A 19,494-nucleotide genomic window follows, 5' to 3' on the forward strand; every position below is an offset into this window, starting at 1 on the left:
TGCATGCCTTACCCCCCTCGTAGTAGTGCTGCGTGGACTCCTCGAAGGAGCGGTCGTAGGTCTGCTCCGTGTAGGACTGCTGGTAGGCGTAATCACCGTGTCCTGCAAGGAGACGGGGCGGGCAGTCAGCGGGGCCCTGACCACCGGGTCCTGGCGCATAACACAGTCCAGGGCTGAGCCCAGGGAGGAGCTCCCACGGCCTCCCAGCCTCGGTCCCCTCAGGCCAGTGCAGACAACCACACTGCCCACAGGCTTCGTGAGAGGACTCAGTAAGTTATGTTTATACAGGGCAGACTACATGCAGTGCCTAATATGTGACACATCCAGGGTGTTGCTGCAAGGGCACCGTCCCGCCATCTCTCCTGGGGGTATCGCATCAGGGGCCCCGTGAACCCTCAGAGGCCTAGTCACCATTAGTGCCCTGAGCTGGTGTCAGCCACCTCCCACCCAATCACGCACCCCTGCCTCTCCCTACTCACACCAGGTCCCTGCCTGGGTGTCCTCTTCCTCCCAACTCCACCCATCCTCTGTGACCACTTTAAATGCCACCTCCAAAAATCTTGGGACAATTAAAGAGGAAAGGTGACAACTGAAAGGAAAATCATGTGCAGACATTATAACTGACCAGCTGAGAGATGAGTGTTACAAGACACGAACAACCAGGGCAGGTCTGTCACCTTCCTGAAGGCGTTTCCCAATGAAGCTGTGTCTGTCCCTTAAAATATTCATATTGCTCTGTTCTGAGGGTCACACATCCCAGTCTTAGCCTCTCGGGAAGACACAAGGAGCCCAAGGAGTCAGGTGGCCGCGGCCCTGCTGTCCTGTGTGCCCACTGCCACACCCACCCTCGTCCCTGTCCCCAGTAGTTCAGGCATGGGGGACTCTGGCTGCTCTGCTGGTGACGGCTCAGCAGTGGGAACTAACAACAGGGGAGCCATCAGAAGCCATGGAGAGCCCTGGCCCCGAGCGTGGGCCTCACCGTCAGGGTAGTACTGCTGGCTCAGTGGCTCCGAGGCGGCCTGGCTGTGGCCGTACTGCTCACCGCCGTAGTAGTCCTCCTGGCCCAGGTATTGCTGGGACGAGCCTGAGGGTGACAGCACCGCCGGGCGTTGACGCAGGGCCGCCTGCCCTCACGAGGACCTCCTCGATGGGCACCCCACCATGCCACCCCCAGTACCCCGGACTTCCCACTGACAAACACAGCCGCCTGCCACCCCGCAGTCCCCGCGCCCGACCCCCCACAGTGGCTCCAGCCTCGTGCGACCCTCAGCATCCACGTGCAATAGGGAGGGACGGACAGAGCCTCAACCCCCGGCCCCGGGCAGGAATGCGTGCAGGGCACATGGGCCTACCTTGCTGGGAGGGCCGGTAGGGCGCCATGGGCCGCTGCCCCATCACGCTGCCCCCCTGCCCGCTTGGGCCCATCATGGCGATGGACGACTGGCCCTGGTAGTGCTGCGTCCCGCCCTGCGCCGAGTTGTAGTGGGACGAGGCTGCCTGCTGGTGCATCATGGACACTGGGCGACATGACAGACCCCAATAACCCCGAGAAGCTCCCAGGGCGGGCGTCACAGCCCTCACCTTCTCCCAGGGGAGCCTTCCCTCTTCTCCACAGCCCCACCATGAGACCGTCCCCTCGAGTCCACATCACCCTTCCGACCAACGAACCTCCACGCCAACTCGCACAACATGTGACACTCAAAAAACACCAGAAAGCACCGCCGAGCAGGGAGCCACCGGGAACAGAAACACGAGTCCCTTCCTCCCTGTCCCTAACTCCCCAAGGCTGGTCCCACATGAGCCCATCACCCTCCCCACCCCCGAGACGGCTCTCCCGCACCTTGGCCTGGCACTTAAGTCACCCCACCCAGAACCCTCTAGAGCAGCACTGTCCAACACAATGGGCTGTGAGCCACCTCAGAAAAGTAACAAGAAACAGGGGAAATCTGTTTAGCAACATTAATATATTTTATTTGACTCTATATATCCAAAACACGGCCGTTTTAAATATATAACTAATAATAAAAAACGAAGGAGCTACTTCACATCCTCTTTCTGTACTAAGCCTTTGAAATCGGTGTCTGACACTCACGGGAATGTCCATTTGGACCTGATGTTTCCCAAGTGCTCCAAGCCCCCTACGCGGCCGCAGTGCCCACCTCTTGGGTCCCACTGGGCCGGAGGATGTCCAGTGCCTGAGCCGGCCCTTCATCCTTCCCACATTGGGGGCTCCAACCGCCCCCGCGGCCCCTACAGAGCCCAGCCCTCTCCTCCCAGCAGGGCACATGCGACCTCCTCAGAGCCTTCCCTGCAGCCAGTGCGGGGTCAGCCCAGCTCCCCCAGAGCTGGACCCCACCTAGCCTGCACCCACCAACCCGCGCCCTGGTGGAAGCTTCCAGCAGAGGGAGCCCTCGGGACCCGTGTGGAGGGCCCCAGGGACAGGCTCCGAGTGTGCCCGGGGCTGCGGGCGTTACCTGGGTTGGACTGCATGTTGATGTTGGCACGTGACACGTAGTTGCTGATGGCCCCTTGGCCCTGCAGGGGCACGCTCTGCGAGGCGGGGCCTGAGTGGCTGTAGCCGGGCCCCGAGCCGTGGCCGCTGCCTGACACGCTCATGGAGGCAGTGGGCAGCGTGCTCTGCGCCGTCTGCTGCATGGGCACGTGGTTCGGGCCTGTAAGGAGGGGCGGGGCGAGGCACCTTCAACCCATCTAAAGCCACCTCTGCCGGCCCGGCTCCTTCAAGGAGGTGACTTGTACGCTCACTGTTGTACTGTCATTATAGGTCCCAACGGCTGCTAATAGTTCTCGATCCACAGACGGGAACTTTCATTCTGGTTACAAAGTCCCCATGGAACCCCACGCTTTGATTTGAAGTGGCTCTGATCTGATGAATAAGGGCTTTATTCTCTGCCTGTACCCCTGCGCGTGCGCCTGTGCCCAGGATCTCCAGGAGGAGAGGGGTCTCCCGCGCTCAGCCCTGCAGGGCATGGGGTGGAGCCTGCATGGGTGACGCTGTCGCAGGAACCAACCCCAAGCCGGAACCCCGCCCCCAAGCGCTCAGGGCTGCTCACCGTTGCCGATCTGACCCTGCATGAGGGAGGCCGGGGGTAGGCCCGAGCCGATGGCATCGCTGAGGCTGCCTTGGGAGTGCAGGCCCTGGCCGGAGCCGCTCTGGGACAGTGCTCCGGGGCCGAGGTTCATGTTCTGGGTGGGCGGCTGCAGGCAAGAGGAAGGTTATGGAAGGGAGGGGGGTTCACTCAAGAGCCACCAGAGCCAGTCCAGGGACTTCACAGTCCCTGAGATCTGCCGTCAGGTTTCAGGGCCTCCTGGCCAGCGTCTGTAATCAACCTCTGCCTTCATGCTCAGCCTGATGACCGCGGATTAGCAATTTGGACATCTCAGCCCAAGAAGGAAGTGACACCAAACATGTGTAAACACTCAGAACTTCAATGAGTCCCAAGCTATGCACACACTTGGAGGTTCAAAGCTGGGTGTTCCTTTCCTGGGTGCAGGGAACTGCTTTGCCAGCCACCTCATCTTGCTCCACGTCCACCCCCATCTGCCTCGGGCTCAGCTGTCCAGCTGTCTCAGTATTGCTCACCCACACCTCCACCCCCATGCCCCAGGGCCTTTGCACAGGTGGTCCTGTGCCTCAGCACTCCATTCCCAGGGTGCTCTGACTGTGGGTGTGCCCACCCCCTCTCCTACACCACCCCCTCTCCTTCACCACCCCCTCACTTCTGATCAACCTCAAGATGTAGAGGAAGATGGAACTCACAAATTACCTCCCTACACCCACCTCCCAGGGACAGAACTGCAGCGCCAAAGGTCTGCACAGACACTGTCTATACCTGGCAAAAAAAAAAAATAAAGTTTCCCTCAGAGTCTGCTGGTATTTCCAGGGTCAGGAACCCTGATTCGAGAGGCCAAAGTTGCTTTAACGTTTTTACTAGCAAAACACATTTGGCATTTCTGCCATCACTTTCCATGGGCTTGGGGGACACCGGGAAGCCATTCCCACCGACAGGTCTGTCCCGGAACCTCCCCACCCACCCGTCAACATGCAGCCAGTCCTTCTCAGGGCTGCGCCTCCTGGTGACCTCAAAGGGGGCCTCAGGCAGTTGTCACTGGACGTTGCCTTTGCAGCAGTAATTTAACTTGGGGAGAATGCGTTTTAAAAAGTCAGACAAAAATAAAATATTTATACTACTGTTACTGCACGAGGCATCTTTTTAGGCTTTTTTGTTGAATCAGGGTGCATGCTCATGGGTCATAATTTTTCAAATTGCTCAGAAAGGCTCACAATGAAAAGCAAGAACCCTTGGGCCACTCCCTGTTCTCTCTGAGGCCCACTTCCCACCATTTCTAGGTCTGGTTTCTCCGGGGTCACCTTTCTTTTCTAAAGAAACTGATGGCACGATTCTGACCACCCCACTTGAGACACTCCCGACTAACTTCCTGCTGATGGCAGGACCCGCTGCGTCTCACATCGGCCGGTCCCCTTGGCTACTCCAGGTAAGACCCTGGCCTGAGGCAGCGCCCTGCCCCCCTCGGGCACTCACGGCAGGGAGCAGAGACTGCATATTCTGGTTGGAGTCCGCGATCGTGGCCAGGTAGACCAGGTTCCGGTGCAGGATCTGCTGGTACCTGTAGGTGAGAGGCGTGCGCTGAGCAGGGAGCCCGCAGGCCCACCCTAAGCAGAGGAAAGCTCACCAGGACATCCTGGCCCGGCAGCCACACCCTGGGGACACGACCCAGAGGACACCGGGGCCAGGGCAGGCAGCAGAGTGCTCTGCAACCCAGGATGGGGCCAGGTGGGGAGTGGGCTTCTGTCCCATGACAAAATGCTGGAAAGACCCCAAGGTGGTGGCCAAGGGGGAGATGCCACCCGGTCTGTTCAGAGGGGGGTGGAGACAAGCCATCCTTCAGGTGACCCTAACACTGGGCCAACTCGATCCCCCACCCCCTGAAGAGGTGCTGGGAGAAGACAAAGCAGCTCAGTTTGACATAAGAATGTCCGTGGGTGGGTGTGATGACTGCTCACACAGGTCATGCCTCCAGGCAGCCCTGACGGCCAGCTCGTGCACCTACTCTGTGTCTGGCCCTAGAGGTCCTATCTGGAGCTCACTGTGCCCTGGTGCGTCCACCAAATGCTCACAGAGCTGCGGCAGCGTCTGGTCCAGGCCTCCCCTAGCCACCTTCTCTTCCATTTCCCTCCAACCTTCCCACTTCTCCTTGGGAAGCCACTGGGGGACAATGCAGCCACCCCCCAAGGGACGACTCAGCAGTTTAGGGACTTCAGCAGCTGACATGCCCAGGCCACTTAGCACCCCAGGAGAGGCCTTCCCAGTGCTACAAAAGCTGCCGATGGCTGGGTGGGGCACCGGCACTCACTGTGTGCACTCGGCAGTCTTGCCCTTGCTCTGGTAGTCCAGGATGCACTGTATCAGGTGGTGGTTCTCATCCAGCATCTGAAGAAGAAACAGACGTGAGTGCCTCCCTGGCGTGCTTGGGGCACCGGCTTGAGTCACTCGTTAGACGTGACAGTACCTGCCGTCAGTGTGCGGGCATTCTATGTACAGCTGTCACTCTTCCATCTGACCTCAGCCAGCAGGAGTAAGCGCTTTCCACAGCCCTGTGTTAAGCACACAACCCTCCATGTGCGGAGTCAGCCTTGCACCTCCCCAGGGGCAGGTCCTGGCTCTCTCACCTGCAGAGGAGGCCCCACAGCCTGAAGGACCCCCTGTCTAGGGCCCCTGATCATGGTGCATCCGTCCACCTAGGGTGGGCCAAGAATCTACAGCAGGGATCCTGGGACCCTGAGCCCCGGTCTGGAGGGTGTGAGGTCCGCAGATGCTGGCCACATAGGTGTCCCTCCCGGGGGAGCTCGCATACCTACAGTGTCCCAAAGACCTATAAGAGCCACCTCTATAGGACAGCCATGGGGGGCTGCACCTGGGAGACCCAGAAGCCAGAGAGGAAGGCCTAACGGGGGTGTGGGACGGGATGGCCGTGAGAAGTGCAGCAGGGGTGGCACACACGCTGGGACCAGGCAGTCACGGCCAGCCCACATGGGGAGCCCAGGGTCCGGTGAGCATGCAGCACGGCTCCCGGGCGGGCCCAGTGTGAACCATTCTCCACCTGGACATGAAGCGATGGAGAAGCGTCCAGCTTATTCACCATCTGTCCATGCAGCCAGCCTCCTGCTCTGGAGGGAAGGGCAGAACTGAGCCCTCAGCAAATACCGCTTTCCATAAAAAGGTCTTTCTTTGCTCAGAAACTCTCACCAAAAGAAAAATCTATGCCTTTTGTCTCCAGCAGGTTGTGCCCAGCCATCCGGCCCCAGGAGGTCCTCCGGGTGGGCCTAGCTCCTGAGCAGGTGAGGCCCTGGCCACAAGGGGCAAGGGGCCCACCAACCTGCCACTGTGCCGGTGCCCGAGCACACTGTCCCCAGCACCCCCCCACCCCGCCCCCTGCAACATGGCTGCCTAACTGCCCTGTCACTGTGGGCTCACCCCTACAGAGCCCAGGGGCCTGGCCACTCCTCACTGCAGGGCTGAGGCCAGTGCTGCTGAGAGACCAGCCCCGCTCAGCTACCCGCTTCACCCCAGCCTTCAGAGTTTGTCCTTCGTGCTGTCTTTTTTAAGTTTCAACTTCCTCCTCTGTTTGCTTTACCATTTCCTCCTGGCTGTGGAGATGATGCCCCCCACCCCCCCACCCCCGCAGGGGAACCACCAGGGGGCGCTGTGGGCTCCAAGCCACCTGCCTTGCTCACCTGGGGGCAGGTGCAGGGCATTCCAGCCATTGGCACATTATGACTCTTTCTCGAGATTAATTAACAAAGGAAGTGAAAGAACTTGCCTTCCTTCTGAAAGCTGTCCTTAAAGAGGCTTCTGGGCTTCAACTCCCTGACTAGCAATCCTGAGCAGGAATTCTCTCTCAAGGACACAGTCTGTCCTACCCGAACGTTTTCTGTACAGGATGTTCATTTCAGTATCATTCACAATAGCTCAAAAGGGGGGGCGGGGTTGGAGCTAAATGGTCAATGCTGGGATACTTAAGAAAACCGTGGTAGAACCATGTGGTAAGATGTTAGGCAGTATCAAAAATGATTTTGCAGTTTTTATCAGCATGAGAAAATGTTACAAAATTGACCAACAGGAGAGAAACGTTAACAAAGTGTTCAAAACAAAAAACAGCAGAGTACTGTCTCAGTCAAAAACACTCAGGAAAAAACGCCAGGACGTGTCGGATGAAAGACAATAAGGCGGATGTGTGCTGAGCTGCAAGCCCCAGCAGATCTGCAGTAAGGGATGAAAAAGGAGCACTTATAGGGACAAAGGGGACAGGGCTGAGACAGCAGCACCCGCAGCAGGATTCCAAAAGCAGAAACCAAATGGGCCAGCGGTAACTGGATTAGCAGAGCCCAGGGGGCCGGCCATGACAATGAGCCACACTGGAGACCCCACAGGCTGCTGAGGTTGAGATTCCGGGACCTTCCCAACTGCTCACCTGGCAGGAGATGGGGAAGGGGGCTGCAGGGAGCGGGAAAAGGCGTCCCCAGGGAAGATGACCAGCCTGGGAGGAAAGCCAAGAAGATACAGAAGGCAGGAGAGTACCTCCAGGTGAAGCTACCAAAGCTCTCTGCACCACCTGAGGACACTGAGAAGGCAGCCGTCTGCAAGCCCTCCCCAAGAACCGGGCAGCCCCACCATCTGGGACGTCCGGCCTCCAGGACTGAGAAACAAGCATGTCCTTTAAGCTGCCCGGCTGTGGTATTCTGTCACAGCAGCTGGAGCCGGCTAACCTAAAACCATTTAGGAAGCAGCCCCATGGCTCAGCGATGAGAAGAGAGAGGAAGCTGCTGGGAAGTGGGGCACCGAGCACGGCTGTGGGAGAGCTATTCCCCATTTTTCACACACACCCTACAGCACTATTTGACTTGATGTGCATGCATGGTTTTGATGAGTATAAAATCTAACCTAGAAACAAGGTCAGTGACAAGAGGGAAACCCTGGCTCTTTCTAGGCGTCTACCCAGCTAACGGGTCCCATCCCCACCCAACCCAGGGCAGGACCCAGGACTGGAGAGAGGGGACAGCGCCCCTGCCAGCCCTGGGAATCCTTCCCCAGGGCCTCTGCTCACAGAGGACAATGTGCTTTCAGTAACAACTGCCTGAAATGAACAGTCAGCCAGGCTAATGGGAGACTCAGAGTCCCCAAGCCATTTGCAGTTGTGGGGACAGCTCTAATTTTAGAAATAGGCAATTTACTTTCCTTACCAAATCAGCCCATGTTCTTTAAGACAATGAGTTCCAGGTGTGAAAGAGCGCAGGGCACCCCCCCCCACACCCAGACGGCCATCCTCTACCCCTGCGCCCGCCCCTCCACCCACTCCCCCTTGGGCAGGGAAGGCCCGGTTGCGACCACTCCCTGGCTCTCAGACCCTGGGCACAGCAGCTGCCCTCGCTCGTTCGTCTCACTTTTCTGTACCAGACCCATGTGGCAAATGCCCCAGGTGCCCACCTGTCTTATCAGCTCTATCCTGTCCCCACAGGCTTGTCGCCCTCTGCAGAAAGTGCTGGGGGTACAGAAGGACAAGATACCATTCCTACCCTCAGGCCAAGAAAACAATCGAGAACACCACAAATAGTAACAATGAAACTTACATTTATTAAGCAACTATTGTGCACAAGCAGCAGGGAGGCACCTGCGTGCCAGCTGAGACCCAGCGCCCAGGGGGCCCTCCAGGGAGCCACGCAATCCATGGAGATGGCCACTGACCCAGCCCCAGCAGTGTTGGGAGCACATCACTGGACAGCAGGGACTCCCTGGGCCCAAACCAGTAGAGCGCCGTGCAGGGCAGGCAGCTAGCTACGAGGCCACAGGAGTTTGCTGGGACACTGCCTGTCTCCAACTCACAGTCCCCTCACCAAATCAAGTTCCGCCTGCATCTCACCCTGCACTAAAAACTAAACCACCTTAGCAGGCGGCTGAGGCTCCCACATCAGGCCAGCTCTTCCTGACCTTCCAGTTCGGGTCTCATACCTGCTCCATGCAGACCTGCAATTCCCTCAGTGTCAAGCAGCAGACCTACCTCTGCTCCTTGGTTCTCTTGGTCTGGAATACCCTTCCCACACATGTCCTCTGTTATGGGGTGAATTGTGTCCCTCCAAATGACAGGTTCAATCCTCACCCCCAGTACCTGTGAATGTGACTTAATTTGGAAATGGGGTCTTTGCCAGTGTGGTCAGGAGGAGGTCAGCTGGATTGGGGTGGGCCCTAATTCTGATGACTGGTGTCCTGATGAGAAGAGGGAGATCTGGACAGACACACAGAGAGGAGAGGCCACGTGAAGGCAGAGGCAGAGACCAGGATGACGTGTCTACAAGCGAAGGACCAGGAGGACGGCCAGGAACCACCAGAAGCTCAGAGGAAAGCAGGGAACAGGCCTCCCTCGCGGCCCCAGAAGGAAACGACCCTGCAACACCTTGATCTTGGACTTCTGCCTCCAGAACTGAGAGAATAAATGTCTGCTGTTTTTTTTTTTAATATCCCTTTTCACTTTTTTAAAAATAAGTTTTATTGTGGAATATAGGGCAACAGTGTGCTTCTCCAGGGCCCCTCAGCTCCAAGTCGTTGTCCTTCAATCTAGCTGTGGAGGGCGCAGCTCAGCTCCAAGTCCAGTTGCCATTTTCAATCTTTAGTTGCAGGGGCACAGCCCACCATCCCATGCGGGAATTGAACCTGCAACCTTGTTGTTGACAGCTCAACTGAGCCATCCGGCCGCCCCAAGTTTCTGCTGTTTTAAACCACCCAGCTTGTGGTCATCTGTTATGGCAGCCACAGGAAATGGATACACCCTACCTATCCCAAACACTTCCCCTGACAGAACCAGGATCACAGATGCTCCTGTGTGTACTGGGCACTGACTGTGCCAGGCATCGTGCCAGGCTGGGACACAGCAAAGAATAAGTCGCTGACACGCAAACTCGGAAGCCCAAGCAACGTGCCAAAGTGCTGCACTCAGCACACGACTGCCAAGGGACCAAGGGAAGGGACATTTGAGTGGGGCCTTGACGGCTGAGTAGGAGGTTTGCCTGGCAGAATCCTACCCAGACATGCTCCAAGGACAAGTTGTATACTTCCTGCTCTCTCATTAAGGAGCAGGCGTCTGGAAAACCCTGTCTTTTCTCAATGCTCTGAGCATGAGCAGCTGCTGTGGACACAGCTCACACGAGTGCGGGACATGCACCTCTCACCCCCTTCTCAGCCTGCCAGTAGAAGAGCCCTGGATACATAAATTCACTGTCAAAATACAAAGGCCTGGGCAGCAGGTTAGCTCAGTTGGTTAGAGCCCCAGGCTCTTAACAACAAGGTTGCCAGTTCCATCCCCACATGGGCCACTGTGAGCTCCGCCCTCTACAACTAGATTGAAACAACTACTTGACTTGAAACTGATGGGTCCTGGAAAAACACAAATAAAACTTAAAATAATAATAATAATATTAATTTAAAAAAAAAAAACAAAAAAAAAAAACACCAAGGCCTACCAGGTCAAATCAGATGACAGCTTAAACGGAAGCCCGATTTCCAATGGTCAGTCAACAGGCTGATTTTCTGCCGGGGGATGCAGTCAGCAGGTTTCCTTCTTTCTGATCTGAAGTTCAGGAGTGGTGCTCTAACACACACTTTTGCCTGGAGAATTTGGGAAGCTTTAATACGGGGTGAGTACAAAGTACAAATAACTGGATGAGTACTGAAGTCAAAGGTGGCGTCAGGAACAGGGACTGTGCTCATCACGCTTAAACTCCAAAAGCCAGGGTGCCCGGAGACCCCTGGGATTGCTAACATGCACCTCTGCCTCGCCAAGTGTCCTCACATCAAGTGTCACAGTCGGGGCTGACCCTGGAGCCGCTCATTGCCTGGGTTTGACTCCTGGTCTACCACTAACCAGCAGGCACTTAGCCTCCTTCTGCCTCAGTTTCCTCATCTATGAAATGGGGGCGACAATAACTACCACGAGGAATAAAATGAGTTATGATTTGCAAAGCCCTTATAACAGTACCTGGTGTGCAGTAAGCGCCACATAAGTGCTGACAAATAAAAATGCCCCACTTTTAAGCGCATTTCTGCTGTTTTTTCAACTGGCCTCTTTCCTGTTTGGTTTCCTGAGACTCCTCACGGGTCAAAACCAGCCACAGCAAAGGTAGTCGAGGAACAGACAAGGTCCCCAAGGTCTGGCGTCATCAGGGTGAATATCACCTTGGAAGGTAAGAGGCTGAGGGAACCAAGGAATACTGCTGCAACCCCCACGAATCCCAAAGTTAGAAAGAAATCAACACAGCCACCAAAATAGTTTAGAAGATTCAAACGGAAAGGCTAACATCATTTTTCCTCTGAACTTGTCATCTAAAGAGAAACAGCAGAAAATTTAAAATCCCAACTTCAAATCTTACGAGTTTTGTTAAAGGGGCCCCAAACCTACATAAACGTTATCTCTAGAAAACCATAAGGCCAAACTTACAGAACGTGAGGACAGGCTGTAAAGCAAACCTGCAATGTTTCTATTAGGCGGAGGCTTGCCCAGGTGTCACGCTGAAAAACAATTTGACAGGCGCATAAGAGCGGCTGAAGCTTGGCCAGCAGGTCGACCCCGAGGTGTCGCCCGCTCCTCCAAGGGCTGCGGCACGCTGGAACGGCGTCGCACACTCGAGACGCGCCCCTTTGTGCCTCCGAGTGCCAGCACCTTAGTGAGGGACGGGCGTAGCCGGCTGCTGGGCCAGGTCCCCGTCGCCCCGTGCGCTCCCTCCACTCGCTAAGCTGTGCGCAGGGGCTAGTGGCCACCCGCCGCGTTGCGCCACTGTCTTCGCCAGCCAGGCGGGTCCCCCCTGCGCCCTGCGCGGCCCAGAGCTATTCCCAGCGTGGCTCCGCGAACTCCATGCCGCGCAGGCCACTCTACCGACACCATCCCGGGAGAGCTCGGCCCCGCTGCCCTGCACCCTGCCCGCGGCGCAGGGACCTTGAAAGCGGTGGGTCCCCACCATGTCCGGCGCGGCCTGGCGCTGTTCCCGGCTTGGCCCCACGGACCCCACCCCGCGGACACCATCCCGAGGGCTCCAGTCCCCACCGTCCTGCGCCCTTGCCCCGCGGCCGCCGCGCGCCCCCTACCCCGAAGGCGGCGAGTCCCCACTGCGCCGGCTTGGCCCAGGGACACCACCCCACCGACACATTCCCGAGGGCGCCCAGCCCCGCCGCCCTGCGCCCCTGCTCGAGGCCCCCGCCCAAGTTGGCGCATGCTAGCGGCGGGGCGCTCTTGTGGCCCCGCGGGGTCGCGGCCGTCGGCTGCGCCCCGGCTTTGTTCGAGCCCCGCGCCCGCCGGCTGCCCGCGCCCCGGCTCCGCGCGCGCCCGCCGGTACCCCGCGCCACCCCCAGCCCGTGGGCCCCTGCCCACCTTCTGGATGGTTTGCTGCGTGACCTCCCCTTTGCCTCTCGGCCGGGCGGACGCGAAGGCCACCGACATGGTCGCGGCGCCGGCTCAGCACGAGATCATCGGGGTTTCTTCTCCGGCTGCGCTCGGCTGCCGGAGGAGCTCATTCTCCGCAGTCGCAGGGGGGCGGGGGCCGCGGGGGTGTCCCGCCGTGGGCCCGCCCGCCCCGCAGCCGCCGCCGAAGGCCTCCGGGCCCACCGCCCCGCCGCCCTGTGCACTGGAGGCCCTCGAGGCCCAGCCTCGCGCGGACACCCCAGGCGGCCGCCCCGCGCCCCGCGTCCGGCCCGCGGCCGCGGCTCCGCCCCCCGCGCCCGGCCGCCGGTGGTTCAGCCCGGCCCCGCCCCAGCGCGCGCTCACGTCCTCCCGACACCGCCGCTGCCGCCTGACGCCGCCTTACGCCCTCAGCGCAGTGGGCGGTGCCCGGGGGCGGGCGCGGCGCGGGCGCGGCGACGTCGAGTCTCTGTCGGTCCGGCGGTGAGTGTGCGCTTTTCCCTGTACCGGTTGCGCTTCTCGCCGGCATGAGCTACGACCGCGCCATCACGGTCTTCTCGCCTGACGGCCACCTTTTCCAAGTGGAGTACGCGCAGGAGGCCGTGAAGAAAGGCTCGACTGCGGTGAGCGGCGGGCCGGGCCGGGCCGGAAGCGGGGCGGGCGTGCGGGCGCTGCTGGGGCGCGGGCAGCAGGCCGGGCTCGGCCGTGGGAGCGGGGGAGACCCCAGGACGCGGAGGCAAGCCTAGGAACCCGCGAGGCCCGGCCTGGCCGCGTTGCTAGGGCGCGGGGAGGCCTCGGCGTGCGGGGGCGCCCCGAAACGTGCGGGCGTGCGCGAGCGGGCGTGGGCCGGGCGCGGCTGGGGACAGGAGGTGGCTCTGGGGAGGAGCGCGTCCCTCTCCGTCGCGAGGCCTGGGCCGCGGCGTCTGCAGCCCGCCGTGTGGGGCCCGGCGGCGTCTCGCTACCAGGCTTCGGCCAAGCGGCCGAGCTGACAGCCTCCTTTGTCGCCGGCGGTCTGTGGTCCCACTCGCCTTTTGAAATCAGCACAGGGACGCGGGTTGCACACACAGGAGCCCTGACGTTGGTGTTGCAGGAGGAAGTGGAAGGGGCACGTTGTGCATTGTGGGTGCCGGGAGCAGGGGAGCAGACAGGACAGGCCCGTGTCTGATGGGACCGCCCTGGAAACGCTGGGTTCTCACCAAGGGCAGTCGAGGTGGATGCTGCTGGAGAGTGATAGGTGCTTTGCAGACCAGCGAACTGGGTGTGAGGGGTGAGCTTCGAAGAGCCAGCCACCTTCCTCTGCACCTGGGCGGTGACGGCCATCTTGGCCTGGGAAGCCGGGGTCCTGGGGGGAGCTGGCTCCGGGGAGGGCCCGGTGTGGCCGTGGTGCGTGGGCACCAGACAGCAGGCTGGCTGGGCACGGGCTCGGTGAGTACTAAGTAAACAGGTGGCTGAGGTGAATTGCACCCAGACAGCCCCCATTCGGGGACTTTCCCAGCTAAGGGACAGCAGTGTCCTCCACGTCCGGGGGTTCTCAGTACTCGCCCGCACTTCCCACGCATGGGCCTCCTGAGTCTGACTGCTCTGCCGCCCGTGGTGGGCAGAGCGCTGCCCCACTGTCGTGTTGGCGTCTGCATGTACCTCTCATTTTGATCACTGCTTGAAATTTAAATTCATGGTGTCTTCGAAATACCTGTCAGTTTGTCTGCTGGTCAGTTTTTCTTTTACCACCTGGTATTTCAGAAGTTTGAGCTGGCAGACAAAGCACATGATTCTGTGAATTTTGGTGTTTATATTTCATGAATGTCTTTTGAAATTAAGGTCCAAAATCCATCTTGTGGCCTAACTCAGCTTAAGGAGCACTGGACAAAGAGTCCACTGCTTCGACCCCTCCCCCATACTACCTCGGGCCAGCCAGGGTGGCTGGTGGAAACTAGCATCTCTGGGCCTGGCGGCCTTTCCCTAGGGGAACTTTGAAGATCAAGTACACGAGAGAGGAATATAACACACTGCAGACCAGTGCTTCTCAACCAGAGGTGATAATGCACTTCAGGGGGCATTTGGCAACGTGTGGAGACATTGTGAAGTGTCCCAGATGTGGAGGCCAGGGAGGACGCCGAAGCCCTGCAGTGCACAGGCAACCCCACGGCAAACGCCATGGCCCAGGCGGAGGGCCCCTGCTCTGAACCAAGCCCATGTTGCCCTTCTGAGTGATTTTCCCCTTTGCACCTGTCTCGACTGGGGGGTTAACTGGCTGTCAGTGGTTTGTCCGTGTTTTAATACAGCTTTCTCCCCATATGGGATCAGCTGTAAGCAGAGCGCCCGCGCTCCCACTAGCAGTCAACACGATGTCCTTCCACCTGACAGCAAACTCACCTTCCCGCATCCGTGCACGTGGGCACACAGCCATGCAGGCGAGGGCGGGCTGGGCTGGGCGGCAGTGTGGTCCCAGGTACAGGAACACTGCTTCCGTTCAGGACACCGCACTGGAACGTTGGGCTTTCGGGCTGCAAGGCCCTGCACACAAGTGATGCTTCCATGTGCACACAGGTTGTGCAGCAGTTGCTTCTCTGTTGTGTTGTGACTAGAACTACAGCTCAGCATCTTAAAGACACAGGTCCCGATGCCTGGGCGAGCTTCACCTGAAGTGGATCAGTACCCACGGTGGGCAGGGTGGGTACCCACAGCAGGAAGGGGTGTGTGGGGCTGCTGTCCCAGGGTATTCGCAGGACCAGCGCACAGCTGCTCTCGGAGCTCGGCCTGGTGGCATAATCTCGTGTCGATTTTTGTCACAGGTTGGCGTTCGAGGAAAGGACATTGTTGTTCTTGGTGTGGAGAAGAAGTCCGTGGCCAAGCTGCAGGATGAGCGAACGGTGCGGAAGATCTGCGCCCTGGATGACAACGTCTGCATGGCGTTCGCAGGTGAGTCAGGCTCCGCGAAGGCGGAGTTTTGGAGTTTAACTGGTGGATGGGCTGTAGGGAGGCACATCTGTTGCTTTTAAAGCAACAGATCTGGGCCTTTAAGAAAAGGATTGGCCTCGGTTTCTTGGTGGGGAGGCTCTCTGCCCTGGATGGCTGAAGCCCAGGGGCCAAATGAATAAATACCCCAGGACGAGGGGGCTGTGCTGTCATCTCCACTGCTGTCGCCATGTCACCGGCTCAGTTAGTCTGTAGAGAGGTCAGGCGTGACATGGCGGACTGGGCCCGTGAGCAGGGAGGGCTGGCCACTGCCCCCTGCCTGGCGTGCATTGTGTCCTCAGCACGCATTTCCTCCTTCGGCAGGTCCACACTGGGGAGGTCCCAGTTCACCTGAACTAACCTTGACTTGCCTGGCCAAGGGCTTAGCGTGCTTCCATGTGCTCTGACGCACAACGTGCTCTCAGGACGTCCATGGAGGCGCACCGGTCCTGGCGGTCCTGGGCTTGGCCTCGGTGCTGGGTTGTAGAGGGCTGGTTTGGGAACCCTTGCCTGAGGTTCACTGCTCTCTGCTCGAGCGATCTGAGTCCGAGCGCAGCAGACGCAGTGACACTCAGCTGTCACTGCAGGCCTCACCGCCGACGCAAGAATAGTCATCAACAGGGCCCGGGTGGAGTGCCAGAGCCACCGGCTGACGGTGGAGGACCCGGTCACCGTGGAGTACATCACGCGCTACATTGCCAGTCTGAAGCAGGTGGGGACGCCGCACGCGGCTGGGCTCCGGTCGCAGCGTGGTCGCGGCTCTGTCCTTGGTGTGCTGGCCCCTTCCAGGCCCAGGCCTGGCCCCTCCTGGGACGTGTGTGCTTTTCTATCGCTTGCCCGTTTCGGTGCTGCTGTTCTTGTGCAGTGGCAAGGGGCAGGCCAAATGCCTATTTCTGGAGGGAAGTGATAGTTTTCGTCTTGCCATTCTGAACGGTCACCAAGGAGTTGGGAGGGGGCTGGAAGCCACCCCCACTCTTTGGTGACAAGCTAGTCCTCTTTAAAACCAGCTGTGTCACGTTACTCCACGTGGCCTCCGCTGTGCTCCCTGCTGCAGCCCTGGTCACTGGCACAGCCCACGGAGTGAGGACGGCAGAGCAGGGATGCCGCAGGGGACTGGCTGACCAGGCTGCCCGTCTGGATTGCAGAGGGCTGCAGAGCTTGCTCGGTGGTGTGCGCTCACCCCCCACTGCAGCAGTGGTTCTGAACGGCCGCCGGCTCTCTGGGGCCTTGCGTGCTACTGTGGCATGGTAACGCGCTCCTTCCCCCCGCAGCGCTACACGCAGAGCAACGGGCGCAGGCCGTTTGGCATCTCCGCCCTTATTGTGGGTTTCGACTTTGATGGCACCCCCCGACTCTATCAGACTGACCCGTCGGGCACATACCATGCCTGGAAGGTGAGTCACTGACGAACCGTGGCCTCCGGGCTGTCTCACCACAGTAAAGAGGCTTGGGAGGCCATTGCAGGTCCTGGACCTCCTGGCGCGGAACTTGGCCTCGGCCTACAAACATACGCGCGCACACACACACTGTCTCATAAAACTTCAATTTATGTGGGAGCAAAGAAGTTAAGTGGCACTGTTTTTTTGAGAAAAGGGCAGCAAGGTGTAAGGATACACGGCATCAAGTAAAATGGCACCTATCTTTCAATAATGAAGTAGAATTCCATTCTTGGTAAGAATCAGCACCAGCTCCAAACAGCCCTCTGGGAAAAGAAGGCGCAGGTCAGGGCCCGGGGCCCAGGCCACCTCCTGCCAGACTGCCTCTCACCGCAGCCCACGGGAGAGGGCGCAAGGCAGCGGCTGGCCGGCCCCACGGCTGGCTCTGGATTGTCACAGCTTGTGCCGTAATCGCTTTCAGGCCAACGCCATCGGCCGGGGCGCCAAGTCAGTGCGTGAATTTCTAGAGAAGAATTACACGGATGAAGCCATCGAAACGGACGATTTGACCATTAAGCTGGTTATCAAGGCCCTCCTGGAAGTAAGTTCGCCTTTGAAATCCCGGTGAGATGGTGGAGACACCCGCCTGGGGAGTGGACAGCAGAGCTGGGTGACAAGGGAGAAGGCAGCAAGGCTGCTGGGGCAGCCGCGGCCAGAGGCTCAGGTGCTCGTGCTCCAGCACACCGCTCACAGCAATCGCTCTGCCTTCCTGAGACTCGGCTGCTGCCAGAGTCAGAAATTAGGACTGGGAATGATGGTTGGGGGTCGTGAGGTCTTGGGCTGTCATGACATCGGAAATGCTGGTGGCTGAAGCCAGAGAGGTAGGTGGGCAGGGCTTGGTGGAGGAAGGACGTGACCCCGTCCACGTCTGCGTGCCGGGAGACAAGAGGGAGTGCAGGTGTCCCAGGGCTCGGGGTGCTGGGACTTCAGTGTCCCAGCCTTTCCCCGCATGTTGCAGGTGGTGCTGGCTCAGATGCACGTGACCATTTAAGGAACTTGCCAGAGCTGTTTGCTCCTGTGTCTGACGCTCTCATCTTCCCCCCAAGGTAGTTCAGTCAGGCGGGAAGAACATCGAACTGGCTGTGATGCGGCGAGACCAACCCCTCAAGGTAACCGCCGCCTTGTTTCTGTTTGTACTGCGCGAGCTCCCAGGGTCAGGGCACAGGCCTTGTGCTGTGGCTTTGGCCCTCGGCAAGGTTCTTCCCAAGGCCCCCCCACCAACGGGTCAAGAAAAAAGCATTCCATCCAATACTGCTCTCGGGTCACAGGCAGTGCACGGCTCTGTCCACATTGCAGGCGTGCTGCTGCTTTTCCATAGTCACCTCAGCTGTTGGTACGGGCCTGGCACACGTGGCCTTGGTTTCCCGCGCAAGCGGCTGTGGGGTAGTCTGCCCGGAGTCCAGGGCTTCCCACCCCAAAGCGGGCACTGCTGCACTGGGCCCCCTCTTGGGACTTGGGGGTTGACCATAACTCTTCTTTGGTAGATTTTAAATCCTGAAGAAATTGAGAAATATGTTGCCGAAATTGAAAAAGAAAAAGAAGAAAACGAAAAGAAGAAACAAAAGAAAGCAGCATCATGATGACTCAGTCCTGCTTGTAGTGATTTTTAAATTCAAATCATGGATGATTCTCTAACGACATGTGGGCATTTCCATTCCATTTATCACTGCAGCCCAAGTGTCCGCCAATAAACTTGCATATTTTTAACCTTTTCTTGTTCAGAGAGTGTGTCTCTTTCGGTGTCCTGAGCACATGGAGTCCTCCCTCGCTGTTGACCAGAGTGCTTTCCTCAGTGGGAGATTTCCTCCCGGTTCTCCGGTGCCAGGCTCCAAGGTGATGAGCCACTGACTGCAGCCGGGGTTGCTCCTCCCTGGGGGGCTGTGGAGAGGCTCCAAGGAGTCCCAGCCCACTGATGCTATGGGTGCTGTATGTGGCTGCCGGAGAGGCGAGGCACCTCTTGTCAACGTGCAAACTCGGTTTCTCCTTCCGAGATCCTAAACAGACTGATTTTGTTTGACCTTCGTTCAAGTTCCTAATGAACATAGAAGGGCAAGGACACAAGTGCAGGCAGCACTCGGTTCAAGTGCTTGACTCAGTTTTGCAGAGTGGCCGCTGTCTTCAGAGCTCGTTGTTTCTGGTTTTGGTAGCTCAAGTCTTCAGCTTTCTCCTGTTTTCTCCCTTGACTTCTGGTGCTGGCTATTCCCTGCCCTCTCTCGCTGTTTAGCCAGAAAGACTGTCCTTTTAGCTTCCAGGCCAGCAGCAGTTCAGTCATGGCCCTCAGCTTTGTCTTTACAGAAAAATCCTGTAACAAGCCCCTTTGCACAACTCGGCCACTTTGCACGATGCCTGGCTGCCAGCCCTGGTGATGGCGCTCCCATGCCCGTAGGATTCCAGGGCCCTGCTTTCCACCTCAGTACAGCGTCTACCTCTGGGTTCTGGAGTAATGGAACATGTCTGTCTTCTCAAAAGGAGTCAACAGGCCCAGACACGAGCAGCTCAGCATAAAACGTGATTGTCCAAATGGTTTTCAGTGTAAGACTCAAATAGCAAGGTTAGTCATAGGTGGGAACTGACTTGACTATATTTAGAATCTCAAAGAAAACACCGCTTCAGTTCAACTGTT

At 58.4% G+C, this 19,494-nt stretch overlaps 2 protein-coding genes across 5 annotated transcripts in view; one reads left to right on the forward strand and one right to left on the reverse strand.

Annotated features, from left to right (window-relative positions):
* SS18L1 (SS18L1 subunit of BAF chromatin remodeling complex) overlaps positions 1-12,710 on the reverse strand; it is a 20,386-nt gene extending 7,676 nt beyond the window's left edge. The window contains exons 1-10 of one of the 4 annotated variants that reach the window (XM_033094507.1): positions 12,454-12,710; positions 11,527-11,597; positions 10,553-10,697; positions 5,395-5,471; positions 4,563-4,647; positions 3,072-3,216; positions 2,475-2,672; positions 1,353-1,517; positions 980-1,084; positions 13-102 (exon numbers count right to left, since the gene is read on the reverse strand). In XM_033094507.1, coding sequence (XP_032950398.1) covers positions 13-102; positions 980-1,084; positions 1,353-1,517; positions 2,475-2,672; positions 3,072-3,216; positions 4,563-4,647; positions 5,395-5,471 — 865 coding nt within the window. In that variant the 5' untranslated portion in view covers positions 10,553-10,697; positions 11,527-11,597; positions 12,454-12,710. Of the gene's footprint in view, positions 1-12; positions 103-979; positions 1,085-1,352; positions 1,518-2,474; positions 2,673-3,071; positions 3,217-4,562; positions 4,648-5,394; positions 5,472-5,550; positions 5,647-10,552; positions 10,698-11,526; positions 11,598-12,453 lie in introns of those variants that run through there. The other 3 variants (XM_033094506.1, XM_033094504.1, XM_033094508.1) reach the window with 3 other exon arrangements.
* A 187-nt stretch (positions 12,711-12,897) lies between these two features.
* On the forward strand, positions 12,898-18,583 carry PSMA7 (proteasome 20S subunit alpha 7). Its single transcript, XM_033095551.1, has 7 exons — positions 12,898-13,103; positions 15,273-15,399; positions 16,023-16,147; positions 16,707-16,829; positions 17,293-17,412; positions 17,918-17,980; positions 18,356-18,583. Exons 1-7 carry the CDS (start codon positions 13,008-13,010, stop codon positions 18,449-18,451), a joined length of 750 nt encoding a protein of 249 aa, XP_032951442.1. The 5' UTR covers positions 12,898-13,007; the 3' UTR covers positions 18,452-18,583.
* Positions 18,584-19,494: the final 911 nt, after the last annotated feature.

This window comes from Rhinolophus ferrumequinum, chromosome 23, assembly GCF_004115265.2.
Source record: "Rhinolophus ferrumequinum isolate MPI-CBG mRhiFer1 chromosome 23, mRhiFer1_v1.p, whole genome shotgun sequence".
NCBI lineage: Eukaryota > Metazoa > Chordata > Mammalia > Chiroptera > Rhinolophidae > Rhinolophus > Rhinolophus ferrumequinum.

What these genes read in the sequence shown, in the direction of transcription:
- PSMA7 (XM_033095551.1), top strand. Translation starts at nt 13,008, where the DNA reads ATGAGCTACGACCGCGCCATCACGGTCTTCTCGCCTGACGGCCACCTT. An exon ending in GCACATACCATGCCTGGAAG is followed by an intron (nt 16,830 to 17,292) that starts GTGAGTCACTGA and finishes AATCGCTTTCAG; the next exon opens with GCCAACGCCATCGGCCGGGG. An exon ending in TTATCAAGGCCCTCCTGGAA is followed by an intron (nt 17,413 to 17,917) that starts GTAAGTTCGCCT and finishes CTTCCCCCCAAG; the next exon opens with GTAGTTCAGTCAGGCGGGAA.